This window comes from Mastigoproctus giganteus, chromosome 6, assembly GCF_048544385.1.
Source record: "Mastigoproctus giganteus isolate SK-2022 chromosome 6, ASM4854438v1, whole genome shotgun sequence".
Lineage (NCBI taxonomy): Eukaryota > Metazoa > Arthropoda > Arachnida > Uropygi > Thelyphonidae > Mastigoproctus > Mastigoproctus giganteus.
In genome coordinates this window covers 155,892,048-155,916,533 of record NC_143580.1, presented here as the reverse complement: position 1 = coordinate 155,916,533, position 24,486 = coordinate 155,892,048, and the positions used below count along the sequence as shown (strand labels likewise).

General features: G+C 35.8%; 1 protein-coding gene across 1 annotated transcript in view; it reads left to right on the top strand.

Moving 5' to 3' along the window:
- Positions 1 to 13,291, top strand: part of LOC150084675 (uncharacterized) — a 284,941-nt gene extending 271,650 nt beyond the window's left edge. The window contains exons 17-18 of the mRNA XM_090376319.1: positions 2,695 to 2,788; positions 12,885 to 13,291. Of these exons, the coding sequence (XP_090232445.1) occupies positions 2,695 to 2,788; positions 12,885 to 13,291 (501 nt within the window). The remainder of the gene's footprint in view (positions 1 to 2,694; positions 2,789 to 12,884) is intronic.
- Positions 13,292 to 24,486: the final 11,195 nt, after the last annotated feature.

Below are 24,486 nucleotides of genomic sequence, written 5' to 3'. Positions count from 1 at the left end.
TCATTTCAATAATAAATTAATAAAAATACGAAATTGTTTTCAACTTTGAAGTTTAACCATAGGCTGAACTGTGCGCTAGACAGTTCCACATTTTGCTCCCAATAGTTCATTCAATTCTTGGTTGGTGGGTTGCCAATATGCATTTTTTAGAGGTGACAAAATTAATGAAAAGAACTGTGGAGCGTTTTATTTTTAAATAATATTTCAAGATTACCCAAGTCTGTTAATGGTAAGTGTCCAGTTAATGTTTTGTAGTATTTTTAACTTTTGATTTTTTTTTTTTGATGATTCTTACAAAAGAATCTATCTTTAGACATGAAGAGAAAAGATAGAGACCAGTGTTAAAATTTATGAAAAAAGTATTATTTGCAGCTGGATGGACTGCAAGTTGGAGTGAAAGGTAGAGTAAAAGTAAGTGTATGGGAAAATACTATTAAACAATGACAATGTTCTTATTTGATTTATATGGAATCAAAGATGAAGAGTAGCAAAACAGTGGCAAAAAGATGGTGGAAGACTTAAAAAAACAAAAGCAGTTCAAGGAGAAAAATGTATAGGTGAGCAGGAAAGTGAAGAACAAAAAAGTAAAGAAATAAAATTCCTAATTCTGAAAAGGAATCTCAAAAATATAAAAATATTTTTCAAAATTCCTTGTAAGAATTAGCAAATTTAATTGAGTAATGAAGAAGAATGTTATGAAATTGCAATACAATAGGACCCTTTACACAACAGAAAATTTTGATTTCTTCAAATACCACAATATGACTGGGAAAGAACCACCTGCAAACGAATAAGTTTGTAGTTACATTTAAGGCATTAATTTAAAAAATGAAAATTTGTTTAAAAAATATGATTAATGATCTGCATGAATTGAATTGAACACTTGTATTTAATTTTGTTTTGATTATAAAAATTAACATATGCTGCTGGATTGTGAGTAAATAGTTTTTGTTGTATGGCATTAACTTACATTTTACAAAATCCCAGAGCAATTCTGAAATGTCAATTAATTTTATTTACTAAACTGAATGTGCATTTTGTGTAGGAAGTCTTTTCCATTCTTGGTATCAATAAACTATTTAAATGTGCTTTTTTTTATTAATTGCATCTTCAAAATATTTGCATATCATTATATTCTATACATTAGACTTCATTAAATTTGTAACCCCCCCCCCTCTGTTAATCCAGATTAATGAAGTTTTATTATATGTGGAATAAAAATGGCTTGAAGTTTATTAAAAAAGTGAGTTATTGTTCCAACACAGGTATTGAAATAGTGTGAAAAAATAATGCAACATGCTGTTTTTCTTTCATGACTGTCTGGAGACACTTTGTCTCTCCAGTGACATTCACATGTGCATAAGCCCAAACTCTGTCATTGGAGAAATGAAAATGTCCTCAGACAGAAAAACATATAATGCAGTGTTGCATTATTTTCTAACTAAATAATTCTAACAAACTAAAATGGCTTGCACATTACTTGCAAAAGTATACAAGACAGAAGCCTCAACTAATATCACTCTCTGACAAGATCCATTCACTCAACAATTTTTTTTCCCCTTATCCTACACTTTTCTTATTGAATGTGTTTTTATTGATCTCTTTCACTTCGCAGATGATTTTCCTAATCAGAACAATGCATCTTCCTGACTAATAATTAGTTTTTTTTTCCTCAGTAAGTTTTTAATTCTTTATATGTTTTGTTCATTTAATTTAGTTTAATATTAGTTTAATAGTTTAATGCTTTATATTTAATTTTATTGTTTTGTGTTGAACTTAATTGTGTATAAGTTTGTAATCTTGTAGAGTTATTTGTAATCTTAGAGCTTGCAGCCAAACCCTTCTGGCCATGGTCATTCAGGATAAAGCTGTCATTTTTAAATAATAGTGTAGCTAATATTTATTCTTTAAACAGGGGTTGGCAAACTTTTAGGAATAATGGTGGCTAGTTCATTCAGGTGTGAGTTAAAAAGTTCCAGTGGAAAATTTTTGAAATGGAGAGGAATCTGTTTGTAAGGAAAGTAGGTGTATTATTTTACAGAAGTGGAATTTTGAGGTTGATGGGAAGGTTCACTTTGAAATTAAATTGGAATGTAGCCATACCCTGTATATCTTTTTTGTATACTTTTTTGGCAATGCCTCGTTGGGATGATTAAAAGAAATTATCTTATGGTGCCATTTCAGGACAGTCCTAGGTGCCAGTGCACCAGTGCCGTAGGTTGCCATTCCTTTATGTTCAGTATCATCCTCTATGACAGCATAGGGGCTTACTGTGTCTCATTTGGAGAGGTCCAAGATTGAATCCAGTCAGAAACTGGAAGAATTCTTAAGTGCCTATTCAGGCTGTAGTTAGTTTCCTCAGGAGCTGGGGAATTATTTTTCAGCCAACAAACTATGCAAATTAGCCCACAAATACAAATTTTTATGGATATAAATGATAAATTTTAGAAACAGACATACCATATCAGCTAGCACACTATGACCAAAGCAGTTGAAGCAATCAAAAAATACCTGAACAGCCAACCTCTACAGAATCCTTAACTTGATATCTTTTTTCCTATTATTTATTTAGTTTAAAGTGGTTTTTTTTTTTTTTTTTATTTCCTGAAACATAAAATGAGATATTAATTGAAAAAAAGTCTCATAACAGCTTGTATGGTGTTTCTTAATGATTTTCTTATGTGCATTATACAGAATCTAGAAAATGGACTGGAATATTCCCTAAGTGAGGGGGAAGTTGCATCTCAATGTTTTCACGATAAGCCTTGTGGAAATGCAGTGGATGAAGGTAATGTTATGAAATTCATAAAAATATGTCTATTAATCAATGTTTATTAATTGCTATATTTATTCTAATTTTAATCTGTACTTTTATAGCATTTGGTACATCTCAAAAGATAAAATAAATAAATAATAATCCAAGATGAATATAAAAATTAAAGGAGGATACTATTTTTTTTATTCAAGTTACAGTAATCTCCCAATTTATGAAATCTGAATTCTTTTTTTAAAAAAATTATATATATATTTTTTTAAATTTGGGAATAAAAGTATGCCCAATGAGCCATGAGGCCAAAAGACTTAGATAGCTTGAGCTGGTTTAATTTGTTATACCCTATAAATAAACATATAATTAATAATAAAATAAAATGATGATGAGGCAAATTACTGATAATAGAATACATTGAATGGTACATTTACGAGGGCTGGCACCATTCAGTACATCCAATCAATAATTGGCAAAGGCTATCTGTTTCTGTTTTGTTATTTGCTAGTTTAGCTAGGTCCAAATGATCTAAAATTAGCCAAATATTAAAAATTATATTAAAAATTAGCAGAAAACTGGCAAAGTAACAGCTATCCCGACAGATAGCTTTGAAACAAATAATACAAAAAATGAGAGCCAACAATAAATTGCATGTGGGTGTGATGTATTTCGTATATACCTGTAAAAAATAAAAAAGCTTTATATCAATAAGGGGAAAGGAAGTAAGAGTAAGGAAAGTAATAGCACCTCAATTTCCCTCAAATACTCTAATAGGTCTTGGGATATAAAATTTAGAGGTAGAAAGCAGAAAGTGAAAAGCAAAGAAAATAGCTTCTAATAAATACTTCTTACAGGATCCCTTACTAAAGGGACGGAAGTCCCTTTAGTAAGGGATCCTGGTATTACAGTAGGAATAAGAAGTTTAATTATAGTCTCATATTAGGCAAAACTAGATTATAATAAAGAAACAATAAAATACCAGTTGTAGAATTTTAAAGGTAGAAATTTAAAGAAATAATGAAATACCAGTTTTAGTACATTAAAGAAGAAAAAGATATTTTCCTGCAATTCCATTCAAACGTTTTCAGTTATCTTTTATTATTACTTATTACAGAAAAGTCTAATTATATATATATATATATATATTTTTTTTTTAATAATATAACACATTCTCCCATTATATTAATATATACATTAGAAACTGGCTTTGTTACAGTATGATCGTATTAGGAATGGCTAGATAATGCAAGAAAGTCATTGGTTGATGCATTCTTTATTTAATGTGTATACATTGCACTTTATTTTCTATACATGCAGTACAACATTACATCCTGGTAAAAACAAAGTGGAATATACACTATTATTATAACATCAGCAAAAAAAAAAAAAAAAAAACACCTCCCATATTACTTGTCCACTCCAATAATTTGTTTAGTTCTTCCTTGTATTTATTCAAATTGTGTAGTTTCAGCAAGAGGAAGAATGCCATTGGCTTGCTCAATCCATTCAAATCTTTAAAAACTTCAATCAGGTCACCTTGCAGTCCATGAAGGGCAGTGTCCAAGTCTTGAGACGCTGCAATTTGAAGAACTGAATCATATTTTGGTAAGACTACCCTTCCATTCCCCTCACCAATCTCATTGCCCTTCTCTGCACCCATTCCAGCAAATTTACATCCTTCCTAAACTGTTAAATTCCATTAACAAGACGCCCACGAGCTGCTCTGCCAGCCAGTCTGCACTGCTCAGAAAACTTCATATCTGACTGCACAATTACCCCCAGGTCTTTTTCATTTTCCAGTATGCTGAGTTAATTTGACAATAGAGAGCTATTAAATGCTCAGTTATTCCTATGTTCTATTATCTTATGAAATGCAACGGGGATTACTTTTATTTTTTTCCTATAGGATGGCTTCTTTCGACCAACTCTCCTAGTCCAATGTATTAACGATTAATTTGTAACAACGATATGATATTCATAAAATTATCAAACGTCTTCTCCACTGTCAGAACAGCAGCAGGCCAACCCCATGGTATCACTATTGGACGTCCAACTCAACTCTGGGCTCCAAACACTATCCCCCTCCCCCTCCCCTAGTAAAGAAAACATCACGTCCAAACATTAAAACTAAATTTAGTTTTAATGTTTGGACGTGATGTTTTCCTTACTGGCAGGGGCAGGGCCACCGCAAGTGGGTGGGCAAGGTAAGCGTCACTTACAGGCGACAGTTCAGGAGGGTGCCAAAAAATTTTTTGACATATACAAGTCGGACCTATGTTTAACGAACTTCTTTAAAATGAAATTTTCTATTTAAAGATATTTCTTAATCCCACTTGGTAATTACATTTAAGTAATTAATGTTTTGTTTTTTTAATTAATGGATTGTTTTTTTTCTCGAGACCTGCTATACAGGGTGCTAAAAAAATTATAGTTAATAATTATAGAAAATAACACTTAAAAATAAACAAAAAAGTCTCAGAACATGGGTCTGCAAATCAGCCATTGCTGAAATAAAAAGTATTTTTAGTAAACACTGGTTATGCAGAAGTGTTCACACATTTAATTTTTTGAAGAGCATGAAAGTACGCAAATGTGTGGTTCTCGGTTTAAATGATCATTAAGAATGCAATTTCGAACAAAATATTGAGGACAGGTGTACACACACCATGTAGTATTGTGACCTCTTCCTCCTCCTGCTGAATGAAGGAACCAGTAATATAAGGTCTTTTGCCAGCACTTCATATTTACTACCAATCGATTTGCCTTTGAGGCTGTTTTTTGTTGTGACAGTTATTGTAGTTTGTGTTTAACATGGATGATGTTTATACCAATGTAGAGTATGTTAGTATGCAGACTTGCATTTCATGTATAGTAAAGCTAATGGCAGTGCATTGGAGGTTGCACATTTGTACTATGAGGCTTTCCCAATAGAAGAGATTAGCACCTTAGAGAGCATAGAGGTTTTTCATTCCACAGAACTAAGGAGAGCTCAAGATCAGTTAGTACTCTGGAACTGGAGAAAGTGCTGCAGAGAGTATAAAATCCAAGTACAAAAAAAGATTACCTTAGCAGAGCACATTTACTACAGCATCGTTTGGCAGATTTTGCACCAATATTTGCTGTACCCTACTGCATTCAAATTCTCAGAGCAAACAACTACCCACCAAGAGTCAACTTCGGCCAATGGATGCTGCAGAAATGTATCAGAAATCCTGCATTCATGAGTAATATTTTTTCGTGGATAAAGAGTCTTATCCACGAAAAAAATTTGAACACTTCATGTGGCATTTTTAATTTTCACAGTTGTCATGTTTGGATGAAGAAAATCCAAAACCACTGTTCATTTGCAACGTCAGTATTGTTTTTTGCTGAATATGTGGGCAAGTATCCTAGGAGGAGACTGTCCGATAGGACTACATATTCTCCTTAACAGACTTACAGGAGCTGCATACCACCATTTCCTGCAAAATGATCTACTAGAGCTTCTGGAGGACATTTTTCTTCAGAAGCATAAAACAATCTGGTTTATCCATGATGGTGCACCAGCACATTTTTACTTACTTGCGAGAGAACATCCGAGGGAAAGATGTGGTGCACAAAGGATAGGACAAGGTGGACCCATGGCCTGGCCTCCAAGGTCAGTTGACCTGGGCGGCCAGAGGCTATTTGAAATATTTGGGACTACCTGGTGCTATTTGAAAACTCTGCTGTATTCAACACCCACCAAAACTTACAGTGAACAATACTATCGAACATCAGTATAATCTGCTCGCGTCACCAGAAAGGCACTATTTTAGATCGTAAACAACTAGTGATTGATTGATTGATTTGATTAATTTGGTAGTTGTTGGCGCATCAGCTTCTGTGGCCATATTGCATCTCCTAAGATTTTTGCAGTACTTTGATCCAAGCCCGAGGCGGGAATCGAACCCACGACCTTTGGATTGCCGGGCAGGTACTTTACCCACTCGGCTAGCCCGGTCGGCCAACAACTAGTGATTTTTCACTTGAGCCTAAAAGTGGAATGATAACTTATTATTAAGTGCATCACCCAGGATATTCAAAGTACCTTATAATGATTATAAGGTTAACTGTCCAAAATGTGTTACTAGATCTGACACAGAATTCTAAACCAGGTGGAAGAACTACAAATATGTATTCAATATATTTGTAGAGTAGGAGTAGTCAGAGTAGGAGACCGGCAGAATTGCTTAACAAGTACAGGTCACTGTTGAAAAAAAGCCGTGAAATAGGGTTGAATTTGAAAGTGTCTGCAATTCTGCTCAGACACGATAGGAGGGAATATATGATGAGAGCCTTGTTGATCAATTCGGCCCTGGAAAGATTGTGCAAGGCTCAAGGGGTAGAATTTTTTTAAGCCTTGTTTATACTTGTTAACAGGAGAGACTGCTTCTACAGGGATGGGATACACTTAAATAGAAAAGGTGCAAGAATATTTGCTGATGCTATCGAGGCAGCATTAGGTGGGTTGGAATACTGCTAGCTTGGGGGGATACAAAGACTAATAGATTAACAGTAGCCACTGGCAGAGGTGAAATTCTTGCACTGCTTCTATTGGAATCAGCTGCAGCTTGGAAAATAAGATGCAGGATATTTCGGAGACTGCTGGGAGTCATTGGGGTACAAGTAAACACATGGGTTGTGTTAGGGTAGCTAAGAATAGGAACAGGTGCATGTATACTTGCATGTACACCAATGCCAGGAGTTTGGTAAATAAATTTGATGAATTTAAAGGTATTGCTCAAAACATCAAAGGCAGATATTGTTGGGATATCAGAGACATGGTGTCACACAGATATAAGGAATGCAGAATTGGAATTTGGGGAGTACAATGGGAGGAGGAGGAGTTATGCTATTAGTTCAGAAACATAAAATCCAAGGAAGTGAAGACAGTCGACATCACTGGACAGTGCAGTGTCGAGTCAGTTTGGTGTTGCATAAGCATTGGGAGATCAAAATTGAGCAGGAGTGTGCTATAGGCCTAATGACTCTGATGAGTAAAATAAGAAACTGTACAGGGAAATAGAGTGGGCCAGTAAATCAGAGAGTCTTATAATGGGGGATTTTAATTTCCCATATACAGACTGGAATTTGTGGGTTGGTCACTCACACACTAGCAAGGCTTTTGTGGATTTATTGGATGATTGTTTCTACATCAGCATGTTCAGGAGGCAACTAGAAGGAACAATACCCTTGATCTGATTATCAGTAGAGATTCTTCATGCATTAAGAATCTGAAGATAAAGGAACCACTAAGTGACAGTGATCACAGTGTGCTGAAGTGGGATTTACTCAAAGAGGTAACTACCATCAGGGGTAAAGGGAAGGGTTTTTGCTTTCATAAAGGCAACTACGATGGTCTGAGACAGTATTTAAATTCTATACAGTGGGACTAACTGATGACGTTACCAACAGCAAATTCAAAATGGGAAGCATTCAAAGAACTTATCTTGAAAGCTCCTAGGCTTTACATACCAACTAAGAAATATTATTCAGGGTTTAGGCCTAAATGGATGTCAGATGAATTAATGAGACATATGGCAGAGAAGAAAAATGCATAGGATACATATAATATGAAGTTCTCTGAGCAGTGCAGCGATGAGCAAGAGGAAGAATCCCATCAGCATTGAGCATGCTCAAACCAATCAAGGCTCTATCAGATCACCTCGCCGGTGCCAGACACTAATTTGTTAAGCTTAAGCCTTTCTTCGTAAGAGCAACACTTTGTTCCATTCACTAATCTTGTTGCCCTTCTCTGTACTCGTTCCAGCAGCTCTACATCCTTCTTGAAATGAGGCCTCCAGACCTATATACAGTACTCAAGGTGTGGCCTGACCATTGCCTTATACAAAGGAATAATCACCTCCTTATCCCTGCTAGAAAAATTCCTGTATATCATTGACAACACACCATGAGCTACTCTTGCAGCCCATCTGCACTGCTCAGAGAACTTCATATCTGCCTGCACAATAACCCCCAGGTCCTTTTCATTCTCAACCACTGTCAGTGTAGTACCACAGAGTTGATACGTTGCTCTGGGGTTGCTGTTTTCCATATGTAGTACTTTACATTTGTCGATGTTAAACTTCATTTGCCACCTCTCAGCCCATCTGCTCAACCTGGACATTAAGCTTGATATACCATCATCAATATCATTTATAAATACAGAAAACAATAATGGACCCAACACTGAACCCTGAGGGACTCTACTAATAACATTAGTCCACAAAGAGCAGTGTCCATTGATTACCACTCAGTCTTCTCCCACTCAACCATCCCTTTATCCATAGCAGCAATTTGCCTCCAATGCTACACTGCTCCAATTTGTGCAACAGTCTTCCATGTGCAACAGTATCAAAGCCTTTCTAAGATCCAAATATATAATATCAAAAGGATGCAGGGAAAGCGATTCCCTGCATCCAGTTCTTTTGTGACTGCATCATAGTATCCAATCAAATTGGTCAGGCACGACTTTCTCTTAACAAAACCATGCTGTGTCCGAGCTATAACTGAAGTCTTATCTAGATGATCCTGCAGTACTTCTTTAACCAGGACTTCCATTAATTTTCCTGGAACAGAAGTTAAACTCACAGGTGTATAATTACTTGTGTCAGCCTTTGATCCTCCTTTGTGAATTGGGGTCACATTTGCACATCTCCAGTCAATAGGAAGCTCTCATAATTATGGCTAAGGGTTTACTTACTTCCTTTGCAGCCTCCTTTAATATAACTGGATAGATCCCATCCACTCCAGGTGCCTTTCTTGTGTTTATCTTCAACAATTTCTTCTCCACTTTACTCTCAGTTATTACAAGATTATCTAGCTTACTGCCAGAGTTGAATACACCTCTGGCATTCCCCTCACTGAATAACTCCTTATGTGTGAATGTCGATGCAAAATATTCACTTAGTTTGTTAGCTACCCGAGTAGGATCATTAACAGTTGAACCATCAATATCAAGTGGACCAATCTGATTCATCCCCTTCCTTCTAGAGTTTACATAAATAAAGAACTCTTTGCTGTTTTTCTTTGCATCCTTTTCCAAAGATTTCTCGTAATCTGCCTTCACCTGCCTAACCTTCTTTGTAACTTGGTTACAGATCAGCTTATATCTATCATAGGCTTCTGTGTCACATGTTAATTTATATGTATCCCATGCATTTTTCTTCTCTGCCATATGTCTCATTAGTTCATCTGACATCCATTTAGGCCTAAACCTTGAACAATATTTCTTAGTTGGTATGTTAAGCCTAGTAGCTTCCAAGATAAGTTCTTTGAATGCTTCCAATTTTTAATTTGCTGTTGGTAACGTCATCAGTTGGTCCCACTGTATAGAATTTAAATACTGTCTCAGACCATCGTAGTTGCCTTTATGAAAGCAAAAACCCTTCCCTTTACCCCTGATGGTAGTTACCTCTTTGAGTAAATCCCACTTCAGCACACTGTGATCACTGTCACTTAGTGGTTCCTTTATCTTCAGATTCTTAATGCATGAAGAATCTCTACTGATAATCAGATCAAGGGTATTGTTCCTTCTAGTTGCCTCCTGAACATGCTGATGTAGAAACAATCATCCAATAAATCCACAAAAGCCTTGCTAGTGTGTGAGTGACCAACCCACAAATTCCAGTTAATATCCAGAAATTAAAATCCCACATTATAAGACACTCTGATTTACTGGCCCACTATTTCCTTGTACAGTTTCTTATTATACTCAGAGTCATTAGACCTATAGCACACTCCTACTCAATTTTGATCTCCCAATGCTTATGCCACACCAAACTGACTCGACACTGCACTGTCCAGTGATGTCGACTGGCTTCACTTCCTTGGATTTTGTGTTTCTTAACTAATAGCATAACCCCTTCTCCCTTCCTATACACATTGTACTCCCCAAATTCCAGTTCTGCATCCTTATATCTGTAACACCACGTCTCTGATATCCCAACAATATCAGCCTTTGATGTTTTTACCAACACCTCAAATTCATTTACCAAACTACCTACCTAGAATTGGTGTACATGCAAGTATACATGCACCTGTTCCTATTCTTAGCTACCCTAACACAACCCATGTGTTTACTTGTACCACTATGACTTCCAGCAGTCTCTGAAATCTCCTGCATCTTGTTTTCCAGGCTGCTGCTCATTCTAATAGAAGCAGTGCAAGAATCAGTTTCACCTCTGCCAGCAGCTACTGTTAATCTATTATTCCGTATATCTCCCCAATCTAGCAGCTTTCTTACCCACCTAACACTGCCTCAAAAGCATCAGCAAATATTCTTGCGCCCTTTCTATTTAAGTGTATCCCATCCCTGTACAAGCAGTCTCTCCTGTTAACAAGCACAGACCAGGCTGAGAAAAATTCTACTCCTTGAGCCTTGCACAATCTCTCCAGGGCCAAATTGATCGACAAGGCTCTAATCATATACTCCCTCCTGTAGTGGCTGGGCAGAATTGCAGACACTTTCAAATTCAACCCTAATTCATTGCTTTTTTTTTTTTTTAACAGTGACTTGTACCTGTTTAGTAATTCCACCGGTCTACTACTCTTAATATCATTAGTGCCAACGTGTACAACAATATCACCTTTTGTGCTGTTAAAAGATGATAACTGCTCTACAACATCATCATCCTTTGCCCCTGGCAGACATACCCTGGTCCACCTATCCTTTTTACACAGTATGTTCCTCATTTATGTGCATAGGCATGAGCTTAAGAATTTTTGCAGCATCTGAAGTTTTCTGAGCAGTGCAGACGGGCTTCTAGGATAGCTATTGGAGTTCTGTCAATGATATACAAGAATTCTTCCAGCAAGAATGGAGTAGGGGGATTATCCCATTGTGTTATATGCTGCATGCAGGTGTGGAACCCTCATTTGGGATAGGTGCATAGAAGAACAATGAGATTAGTGAGGGAACAAAAGGTTACTTCAGTTCTGCAATTTGCAGCATCTGGAACTAAGCTCCTGCAAGGAGACCTGATTGGGGTATTTAAGGCTGTAAATGGATTGTGTAAACTATATACTGATGGAATCCTTACCCTTTCTCAGAAAACACATGTGAGGGAGTGTAAATTTAAATTAAGGAAGGAAGGATGGTTTCAATATAGATGGGTAGAAATTTGCTTTCAGCCAGTGGGTAGATTATTGTTGCAACAATCTGGTGTTATGGAAGTTGGTGGTTTGAATAATTTTAAGGAAGGATTAGACAAACTGTTTGAGACAATGTACAAATGAGGTGATTTGGGGGGGGCTGATGCTGTATAAGCTTGCTTCCTTGCATCATTTGCTAATACTAGTGCCTGATTATAATGGGGATTAGGAGATAATCTGCATATCGAATTGAGTGATATGGTGATAAAAGTAGTGCACCTAACAGGGTTTTTCCATCCTGTGATGCTGTATAAGAGGCACACTTGCAGATAAGTTGCTAGTACTCCATTTCAGCAGTACTAGCAACTGGTGAGTGACATTGCTAATGGTGGATTAGGCGAGTAGCCTTTTCCATGTCGAGGTGAGAGAAGTGAATGCAACCTTTCCACACAAAAAAAGTGAATGTATATTCACTTTTTTTGTGTTGAAAGAATTGGCCTTATTTTATTACAAAAATGTCCAAGAATGCAACTCCAATTTGTAATGTGGTGCCTGTAGCAAAATTTTTTGCAGTTACCTTCATTCTGGTTGGTTAAATCAAGTTTTTAATGAATACATATATGATCTGAAAAGAGACCTCCTCTTATATGCTCCTTGAACTGTTTTGTAACCACTAGCTTAATAATAAAATTAAGCTCAGTATGAATATAATATATATATATATATTTTTTTTTACTTAGTTCCCATTAATGGCAGTTAGTAAGCAGAATCATACTTTTGGGGGACCTTAAAAATTAAGATGCATTAAACTATATGTATTAACTTACCATGCTGGTGTTGCCAAAATTTTTCCCCGATTTTTGATATATGTTAAATTGTCTCCTATTTTGTATAAAACATACAAACTTCTATTTAAAAAGACTTCCAGTACTAAAAATATCCCCAATTTCTTTTTATATTATTGTTTACTACATTCTTCGATCTTATATTTTCTTTATTACAGCAACTGCTGAAGAGTCTACACGGACATCTGGATCACCTAGTAGTGATGGAGAACAGCCTGTCATAAGTGAACCAGTTCTCCAGGAAACTGCCTTAACTACCAGACAATATTCGGTTATCCACCATGCTAATGACAATATAATTCTAGAGAATTCACTTTCAGAAGGCGAGATTGCAAATCACTTTGGTATGAATGATAGCAATGAATTTAACATAAATGCAATTAGAAATATATCTAGTATAGAACCTAAAATGACTGCCTCCCACAAAGTAAACACACAGAAAAACAACACTGTAGAAAACCCTTCTCAATCGTTCGCTGATTTATCAGATGCTGAATCTAACCATGAACCACCTGTACAAGAAATATCCTCTGATCTTTCTGAAGGACAGCTATATAAAGAATAGTACAGCATTATATCATTATCCTGATTTATTATACTACTTCAAAAATGTAAATTTTTAGGTAATAAAAATTAAGTATTAAATCATTCCATTTCTCTGTAGCATTGTGTTATTTCAGAATACAAACATAAGTTGACTTAAATGGTACAATTTAAAGTACTGCCTTGTGATAATTTGATAAATGTTTTTGAAATGTCAACTGTATTCAAAAGGTACTTGAAAATGCATTTATGAATGTTAAGAAATAATACTATGATTATGCTTATAGTATATTTCTGCAACACATGTACAGTATAGTCATTTTACTTTACTGAAAGTAGGCAAGATTCTGTGATTGACTGGTCTGTGATATTTGTGATCAAAGTAAATTGCCATGGAGGTTGATTATAAAAGCAAAAAATAGAACATTAAGTGTTAGTTTATTGAATCAGTAAATCCCCTTCTTTGTGGCATCCTTTTCTATTTAGTTTTAGTATGCTATATAAGTTATCAAAGGAAATCATTATCCATCTATACAAAATGATTAGATTACATTTGGAATATTACATTCAGGTCTGGAGACCAATGGAAAAAAAAAAAAAAAAAACTGAATTATTATTATTATTTTTTATTTTTTTTTTTGTAATAAGTGCAAATTAATGCATATATGGCTCAGGTGTGGACTGCAGTTTGACAACTGGATATTTAAGGTGGGTGTGTGGGGGGGATCTGATTAAGGTGTATAATTGCCAAAATTATTTTTAAAACCTAAAAGAATGTATTTAGAAACCATTGAAAGGACTGGCTATAAAACCAAGAGTGAAATATCATAACGTTCAATGATAAAACTGGGCTGCTAATGCATTGGAATCCACAGCAGTGGGAAACAAATATGATGCAGACTGTAGTAAAATGAAGATGGATCTGAAGCAGTGTCCACAAAAAAGTAGATAGAACATTAAAAATAAATTTCATTTAAAAGTTAAGAAAGGCAATGAATAAACAGATATATACACTAAAATATATATAGTATGAATCAGAGCTGTAATACTCAATATGTTCTACGTTGATAATATTAGTAAATTAATAATTTACTTATATTAATTATTTTATTAATTTACTAATATTATCAACGTAGAACATATTGAGTATTACAGCTCTGATTCATACTATCTAATTAATTTTCAAACTCTTATTGACTATTTCATTCACTTCCTGTCTCTCCAGTAGTATACAATCAGTATACAATCGATACACACAATTATGGGAGATTTTTTGAATGGCTTGGTACAAAATTACATTAAATCTACACTAAGGTACTCGGCCCAAAGTTACCATATTTCTTTCCTAAAATATTGCCTTCAAAACAACATCGTTCCGAAATTTGCCAGGGTGAATTTAAATCAAAAAATTTCAGGCATAAAACAACTATCACTGGCGACATCACGTAATATTGTTAAGCTTGCCTTAAAATCTCGATATTCGGATAAACAAAAATACCTTTCCCAGGTTAGGAAGCTTCGCGATAAATTAAAAAATTATCTACATCCGAACGATTGGTCTGTATTGAAGACCTCCATAGATTTGCGACGGGAAGCACAAGCCTCAGAAATAAAAAACAGACACGTTAACAAGTTGCAAACATTATCGAATAGTTCAAGACACGTTCATGCGAATTCTAACACATTGTCGCGAGCTTGCGACCAAGTTCACACGAGTTGGGTGACATCCCCCCCACAGACACATAACGCACTACCACAGAATATGTCGGCTAGTTCACGAACACCCCCTCACCCAGTATCCAACGAACCGACATATCAACAGGTTACAAATCTTTCCTCGTGTACACTATCGCAGGACCAGATTTCACTTTTATCCAAAGGATTAAATTATAATTTACCACCTCGAAAGCTGCCAAAAAAACAATGCGTAATTGATATTGAATTTGGACTTCGTAGTGTTCCACAAAAAGATGTATTTATTCAACAAGTTAACCAAGTAGTGAATAACATAAAAGAAACGCGACTTCCTAAATTGAATACACATGACAGTTCAGCTTTACGAGAACTTCGAGAAAATAAGGACATTATTATACAGAGGGCAGATAAAGGAGATACAGTGGTTATACTAGATAAACATGATTATATTAATAAGTTAGATTCAGTTGTATCTGATACCTCCACTTATTGTGAAGTGGACCCGACACTGTTTACCAATTTGGTAAATCAATACAATAAAACGTTAACCACATATCGTAAAAACGACTACATTACTATGGTTCAGTTGAAGGAATTGAAGTCCAGAACATACAATATTCCTGCACTTTTTGGTCAGGTAAAATTACACAAGCCTGGATTTCCGATTCGACCTATTGTTTCCTACAGAAACTCGGCATTTTCAGCCTTAGCCACACATGTATATAACATTATAAAACCTTTTAGACAGGTTATACAATTTGGGATTAAGAATTACGATACATTATTTAATAATCTTAAAGACTGTAGACTCGGCGACAATGACAATTTATTCTCATTAGATGTTACCTCATTATATACGAATGTAAACGTTGAATACACATTAGATATTATTTGGGATATGTTAAATAAAAACTCGACACCGATTAATCATACGAAGCTGCCTATAAAGGAGATTTTTCACCTAATTAAACTATTAGTTGAGGCTAACTACATCACCTTTCGAGACAAGGTGTACAAACAAATTTTTGGATTACCAATGGGTTTGAGCCTGAGTGGCTTAATGTCAGAGATCTATCTCTCAACGATTGAGCAGATACATTTGACACCTTTTCGTCCCCGTATCACATACTATGGGAGGTATTTAGACGATGTTCTAGTTATTACCGATAGTAGTACTATCCAAGACATTTTACATTCGTTTAATAATATTCATTCTAGACTCAAATTTACATTGGAAAGGGAAGATACGGATACTAAGTCATTAAACTTTCTAAATTTCACGCTTACCCGGGACTCGAACAAAATACAATTTAGCATCTATCGAAAACCCACAAACACCGGTATGCTTCTACATTATAATAGCTACCACCCGTTCACCTACAAAAGATCGATTATCTTTAATCAATTTCTAAATGCCTATAAATATTCAACGACGGATTCTGCTTTAGACTCAGAAATACAAATATTAACTAGCAGATTCTTGAACAGGGGTTATCCCATTAACACAATAAATCGAATTAGGGTACAAGCTAAGGATAGGATACAAAATACTGCACCAATCAACAATAATTATAATATCAAAAAATACTTTATTTCTGTCCCATATGTTGAACAGTGGCACAAACAGCTTAACAGATTCTTTAAAGATACCGAATTTAAAATTATAGCTAGGCCTATACGGAAGTTACACACTATACTGAACAATCGCTCGGTTCTTTCGGCGTTCGCAACACAAATTAATGATCTAGTATACAACATTTCTTGCGGTGATTGCGACTCGTCTTATCAGGGTTCGACGCGGTTTTCTCTTAATATCCGTGTAAATCAACACGAAGCCTCAGTTCGTGCTTCTCGTTCAGCAGCGTCAGAATTAGCCTTTCATGCCATTAACGAAAAACATACTTTTTTATTTAACGAGGCCAATATACTTAACGTTCAACGTAATTATACGCGACTATTAATTGCAGAAACCGTTGAAATTAAATTACACGAGAATTCTGTTAATGTTCGGCGGCCATATTTGATCTCCGATGCGTGGACCTTTACGCGCATGCGCGAAGACACATAATCACTATTTAAGTTGCAGGTTTAGCCTGATTCGGTAATTTTCATTCCTGTGATCACGACAGTCGGTCGAAAAGCATTGTCAGCTTCAGGAAGGAAAATCGTTTTGAATATTTTCGTTAGATTCTTTTAATTGCGTTAATTTGAATTTTAATTGTTTTGAATTGATTTTGAATTGAGTTAAATTGATTATTTAATTATTTATATTTCACTTTAATATATTGGTAAGTTGTCGATTTTTTCGTTTTTTCCGTTTTAATTTCTGGAGGGTATCATACGGAAGTGTTCCACGTACTATATTGAGGTAAACTCCTCTTATTAATTTACTAAAATATATAATATTTAGCTTGCTACTCAAGATACTAGCTGAGACCTAAACTGTGACTCACCAAATTAAAATCCAACAAAAGACTATTCCAGTAAAATAATGGAAAATTAACAAAATGGAGGATGTCAGCCAATTAATCAGTGCTTAGAAAGCCACTTAGTACTAGTAAGGGAAAATCGTAACTTACCGCCATTGTTATACAATATAGAATAGTGTAACATATGTCCTGAACTTGATAGTATACGGTTTAACATAAAACAAAATAGAAAAATACATAGCACTGTATTAGAAATCTGTTAGATTAGTATAGTATTATCAATTAATCAATAAAATTTATTAATCTTATTAAATGCCATTGTTAATTAAATTGAAATCATGACCCAGACTAGAGCAGCAAAGCAATGATCACAAAGTAGCAGAAGCGCTGTGGCTTGGCGGAGAACCAAAGGAGGCAATTCTCCAGCACATCACAATCTAAAAAAAGTACGAAATGTGAAATGTTTGTGGACCTATCTGGAAAAGGACATCATCTAGCTAAGCAGGATGTCTTTGTGTGCACTAGGTGCAGAGTGTATCAAGAAATTAGGCAGCAATTCAGCTTTCTGATGGGTGTCTGAGAGTTTGAGGTGTAGGGTAGATGCCCTCAAAGAAATTAATATGAGGGCACATCAAGCAACACAGCGGCAATCTACAAGGCAGAATGCGCTGTTCCCACAGGAGCTAGTTATTGTTGGTGACTTTATTGTCAGGGAGATGGGAAATATATGTTATGCAAAAAGGATACATGGAACAGGAACAGTCTGCCAGGGAGGTAAAAGTTAAGGATGTTGTAGAGCAGATATCATCTTTTAAAGGCACAAAAGGTGATATTGTTATACACTGTTACTAATGACCTTAAGAGTAAGAGATTTGCAGATTTACTTAACAAGTACAGGTCAATGTTGAAAAAAGTTGTGTATTAGGGTTAAGTTTACAAGTGTCTGCAATTCTGCCCAGACACGATAGGAGGGAGTATATGATGAGAGCCTTATCAATCAATTCGGCCCTGGAGAGATTGTGCAAGGCTCGTGGGGGGTAGAATTTATTTTCAGCATGATTTGTGCTTGCTACCAGCAGAGTGTTTCTACAGGGATGGGATACACTTAATTAGAAAGGGTGCAAGAATATTTGCTGATGCTATCAAGGCAATGTTAAGTGGGTCGGAAAACTGCTAGCTTGGGGGGGGGGATTCACAGGCTAAAAGATTAAGTAGCCGAGGCAGGGATGAAAGCGATTCTTGCACTGCTTCTATTGGAATGAGCAGCAGCTTAGAGAGCAAGTTGTTGGGAGGCATCACGGAAAAAAAGGAAATACATGGGCTGTATTAGGGTAACTAAGAGTAAGAACAGATGCATGTATACCAATGCTAGATGTATAGTAAATAAATTTGATGAATCTGAAGTGCTGGTAAAGACATCAGAGACATGGTGTCACACAGATATAAGCAGTGCAGAGTTGGAATTTGGGAGTACAATGTGTACAGAAAGGATAGACAAGGTAGGAAGGGAGGAGTTCTGCTGTTAGTTAAGAATCAAATTCTAAGGAAGTGCATCCAGTTGATATTGGTGAACAGTGCAGTGTTGAGTCAGTTTGGTGTTACAAGCACTGGGAAAGGGAAAATGAGAGTGGAAATGTGATGGCCTAATGACTCTGATGAGTACAGTGAACAATTTTGCAGAGAAATAGAATGGGCCAGTAAATCAGAATGTCTTGTAATGGGAGATTTTAACTTTCCAGATATTGACTGGAACTTGTGGGTTTGTTACTTGTACGCTAGCAAGATTTTTGTGGATTTATTGGAGGATTGTTTTCTACAGCAACATGCTCGAAGGGCAACCACAGGGAGTAATACCCTTGATCTAATTATCAGCAGTGATATTCATGCATTAAGAATTTGCAAATGAAGGAACCACTAGGTGACAGTGATCAGTGTACTGATTTGGGATTTACTTAAAGATGGAATAATTGAAGGAGGCAGCAATGGAAGTAAGCAAACCCTTAGCCATAATTATGGGAGCATCCTTAGAGTCAGGGACTGGAGATGTGCAAATGTATCCCAGTTCACAAAGGGGGGTGTAAAGGGTGACACAAATAATTATAGACCTGTTAGTTTATAGACCTGTTAGGGAAAATAATGAAGTTTGGTTAAAGAGGTGATACAGGATCACCTAGACAAGACTGCAGTAATAGTTCAGACACACAATGGGTTTGTTAAAGGGAAGTCTTGTCTGACCAATTCAATTGGATACTGCTATGTGGTCACAAAGGAACTGGATGCAAAAAATAATTTTGATATCATATACTTGGATTTCAGGAAAGCTTTTGCTACTGTTGCACATGGAAGACTGCCGTACAAATTGGAGTGGTATGACATTAAGGGCAAGTTGCTATAATGGATAAAGTGATGGTGAGTGGGAGATGACAGATAGCGGTAATAAATGGACACTGCTCTTCATAGACTAATGTTATTAGTGGAGTCCCCAGGGATTTGTTGCTGGGCCCATTGTTATTTTGTGTATCTATCAGTGATATCAATGAAGTTATGTCAGGCTTAATCTCAAAGTTTGCAGATGATACAAAGGTTGGCAGGGTTGTTAATGACAGTACGCTACTGCAACAGAATCTAGAAAAGTTAGACAGATGGGCTGAGAAGTGGCAAATGAAGTTTAACATTGACAAATGCATGAAAGTACTGCATATGGGTAGCAGTAAACCAAGAGAAATGTACTACCCTCGGGGAAGTGGAGAATGAAAAAGACCTGGGGGTGATTGTGCAGTCAGATATGAAGTTCTCTGAGCAATGCAGATGGGCTGGCAGAGCAGGTCATGGAAATCTTGGGAATGATATATAGGAATTTTGCTAGCAGAGACAAGGTGATTATCCCCTTGTGTAAGGCCACCTTGAGTACTGTGTACAGGTCTGAAGGTCTCATTTTAGTTAAGATGTAGAGTTGCTAGAAAGAGTACAGAGAAGAGCAACAAGATTGGTGAGAGGAACAAAGGGGTGCTCGTACCAAGAAACACTTAAGTTCTGCAAGTTACAGCATCTGGAGACTTGGCACCTTCAAGGTGATCTGATTGAATTGTATAAGGTCTTGAATGGTTTGAGGCTGATGGGATTCGTAGCCTAGTGGTTAGGCGCGCGGGTGCATAAGTACACGTGCCTTGAGTGACCAGGGTTCAAGCCCGTGACTACTGAATACGGTGCTGTTTCTTGTATTCTGTCTATCTTGTGAACTCCTCTGACCGTTTGGTCGTCCCGGAGTATAAACAGAAAATTTATTTTATTTATTCTTCCACTTGCTCAGAGTACGAACCTGAGGGAAGGGGGCATAGGTTCAAATTGAGGAAAGACAGTTGCAGAATGTGTGTGGAAGTTTGCCTTTAGCCAGCAGGTAGTTGATTGCTGGAACAGACTTCCATCTGCTTTTGTTGAAGTTGATAGCTTAAATAAATTTAAGCTATCAATATTGCTTAAATATTGCTTTTTTCATCATATGCCTCAACTAATGCTAATCTCTACAAAACAGGTTCCTTCGCTCTACTGGCACAATCAATGCTGATAAAAATTTCTCCCTTAAAACCCTTGTAGATGTTCCTCAAGTCGAGTTAATTCATAAGGCTTTCACAGCATATAGTCCTTCCTGTTGTTGGGAAGAACCTTTAATATTTCCTAAAAAAAATCTGAGATTTGATATTTTCATAAATTTTTTTCCTAAGAAAACCAAAATGTGCTTTTTCAAAAAAAATCGTGGGTAATGGAACATTTCTATAATTAGAGCATAAAAATATGCTAAAATATCACCAGACTTTTCACTGAGGAGAAAACAAGTGCCGTGTAATTCAATGAACGTAAAAATAAATGTAAGCATAATAATGCTTAACAGTTATAACAGTATTTCTTTATACAATCCTTCCTTAATTTAGATAAACTTCAACCTAGCGAATTTCTCAAACACTGAGACATCTTTGTAAGTTCTCTCACTAAGGAATGAATAAGAATGTAAGTTCTCTCACTAAGGAATGAATAAGAATGTAAGTTCTCTCATTAAGGAATAAATAAGAATGTAAGTTCTCTCACTAAGGAATAAATAAGAATGTAAGTTCTCTCACTAAGGAATGAATAATAATGAATAATGTAAAACTGCTTGCAGTTGCAAGCAGTTTTACATTATTATTGGTTGGTGTGCAAGTACCCATACCCCATTAAGCCATTAATGGTAGTACTTTTATTGTAAAGTCTTCCAAGCTTATGAGACCAGCCCAGAATATACAACAGAAATTTATTTTCTTAACTTATAATACCAGTCCTGCGGTCTCCTGCCACGATTAAACGGCATGTTGTCCCAATTAAGTGAAGTAAACCCTGGCTATTTTCTCGATTGGGTTCTGTTTAAGATTTGCCCCAAATAAACAGCTGCCCCGATTAACAGGTGGCCCAAATAACCAGAATCCACTGTGTGTGTGTGTGTGTGTGTGTGTCGTAAAAATGTTAGGAAATTAATTATTATGTCTTGAGCCTAACAGAGTGGTTCAGATCCCAGCTAGTTTAAGACAATAGGCTTTTTTAATCCACTAACTTTGTAAAGACAAGAGTATCAGTTTCTTCTGAGCCTTTAGAATGAAGGAGTGATGAGTCAACTGCAGTTTAATAATTATTATTATTAGAATAATAATCACTTTATTAGAAAGAAGTAACACTGCATACAGCTTACCTGCAAATGCCAGAGGGACTTTCATACTGAGGTTATTATTTACAGCTTAGAAGTGCATAACAAATCATGCCTGTAGGTTGAAATTTTTCCTAGGAATAAATTATTTTTGGTAGTAATATAAATTTAAAAGCACTCACCTCCAACACATCTCTTCCACTGTCTTCAGTTTGGAAACCCACATCCTAAGCCACCCACCAAACCACATGAGATGTGTCTGGCTCTTGCTCAGAATTAATGTTGGCAAAATGATGCAAAGGAGCAAGCTTTTGTAGTGCCAGTCAAAAAATAATAATAATAGAATAAAAATAACTAATGTCACTTTTTACCTATACCTATTTCTCTATCCAGTCCTTCCTTAATTTAGATAAACTTCAACCTCCACAAAAGTAGGTGGGAGTTTATTCTTTAGTTTGCTCAAACCTTTCAAAGCCTTAAACATTCTGTCAGATCTCCCTGCAGATATCTGTTTTTCCAAACACTAACTTAAACCATTTCTATAAGAATACCCCCTTTGTTCCCTTAACTAATTTTTTCACTTTTCTGTACCGTTTCCAACAGACCTTTCTTAAAATGGGGTCTCCAAGCTTGGATGCAGTATTCAAGATGTAGCTTGACCATCTCTGTACAATTACTCCCAATTTCTTTTAATTATCTAAAATCTTGTTTGGTGATACTCGAGCAGTATGTTACTGTAGGATTATTGCTACCCAGATGCAGGACCCTTATTTCCCAACATTAAACTTCAGCTGCATTTCTCAGCCCATCCAAATAATTTATGTAAATCTTCTTGAGGTACCATATTCTGATTACTGTCATCGACTACTCCACTCACCTTTATCAGCAAACTCAGACATTCAATTTGAAATATCTACATCAATATTATTAATGAATGTTAGAAACAGAAAAGGGGCCAAGACCTTAATACCATATTACTCCATTTTATATAATCATTTTTATGAAATTGTAGCAAAAGCTTTACTAAAATTAAGTAAATAGTATTAAAGTCATTCCTTCTATCCAGTTCTTTACTTACAACCTCATAATATCCAGTTTGTTTAGACATAATTTGCCCTTACAGCCATACTGCGATTCCCTTATAATTTCACACATGTCCATATGATCTTGTATTGCATCCTTAACTAAGGACATCCTGGCACAGAAGTCAAACTGGCAAGTCTGTAGTTGCTCATTTCAGAGATGGCGTTGAGCCACTTTTGGATAGGAGAGAATTTGCACATATACAGTCTATAGGAACATCACCTGAATCCAAGGGTGCATTCATTGTAACACCTGAAGGTTTGTATACATCTTTTGCTACTTTCTTCAGTATAAACTGATAGATTCCATCTAATCCCTTTTCATTATAAAATTATTCAACTCCCAATTGGTATTAGTATCCTCTACTGTATCCTCAACTTCAAAAACTGTTTTATTTAATGATATCAAAGATCGATCCCTGGGGAGAAGCCTTGACTTTAGTTCCCTTAAACTTTCTCTGTGCATAATATGTCTAATTTAGATGTTTGTTTTTTTTTTTTATTATTGGCGCATCGGCTTCTGTGGCCATAATGCACCTCCCAAGGTTTTTGCGCTACTCTGATCCACGCCCAAGGCGGGATTCAAACCCGCGACCTTTGGGTTGCCAGGGAGGCACTTTACCCACCCGGCTAGCCCGCTCGGCCATTTAGATGATATTATGTGATTTATGGCATGATACAGTATTGTTATAATAATGATATATTACTTAGAAAATGAAACTAATTATTGGAGGGTTATTTAAATACATATATTTTCAGTTAAGTTACTCTGAATTATATTTTCCACCAAAATTTTTTTTTTTTTTTTTTCATAACCTATGGTGACTTAATCATAATATAAAGAAATTGTAGTATAGACATTTTACATAACTGAATATTTTGGGTAAATTCCAAATATTTGGTATGTTTCACAGAAGCTATAGAACCATTAAGAAGCCAGGTTTTTCTGATTAAGAAGCCATGTTTTTCTGAAGTGTTCTATAACTGCTTTGTAAAAACTATTCTTAACTGGTTATTCCACAGCTTTTTACTTCAGAACAGCTTCATTAAATACTCTGTTAATTGCAAAGATGCAGTACTTAGAGATAAGAGTAGGCATGTTAATAGATTTACAACCAAAGAGACAGTAGCATCTCTCATCAGCACTGTGTGTGTGCGTGTGTGTGTGTGTGCGTGTGCGTGCGCGCGCACACACTGCTCTCTATACACATTAGAGAATAACTAGAAAACTAAGAAAGAAATATGCTTTTAATTGTTTTGTGAAAAAAATTAAAAAATGACAGATTCCATTTGCATTGTATGGCATGCTGAAATATAAATGATGTATTTCCTGAAAGAA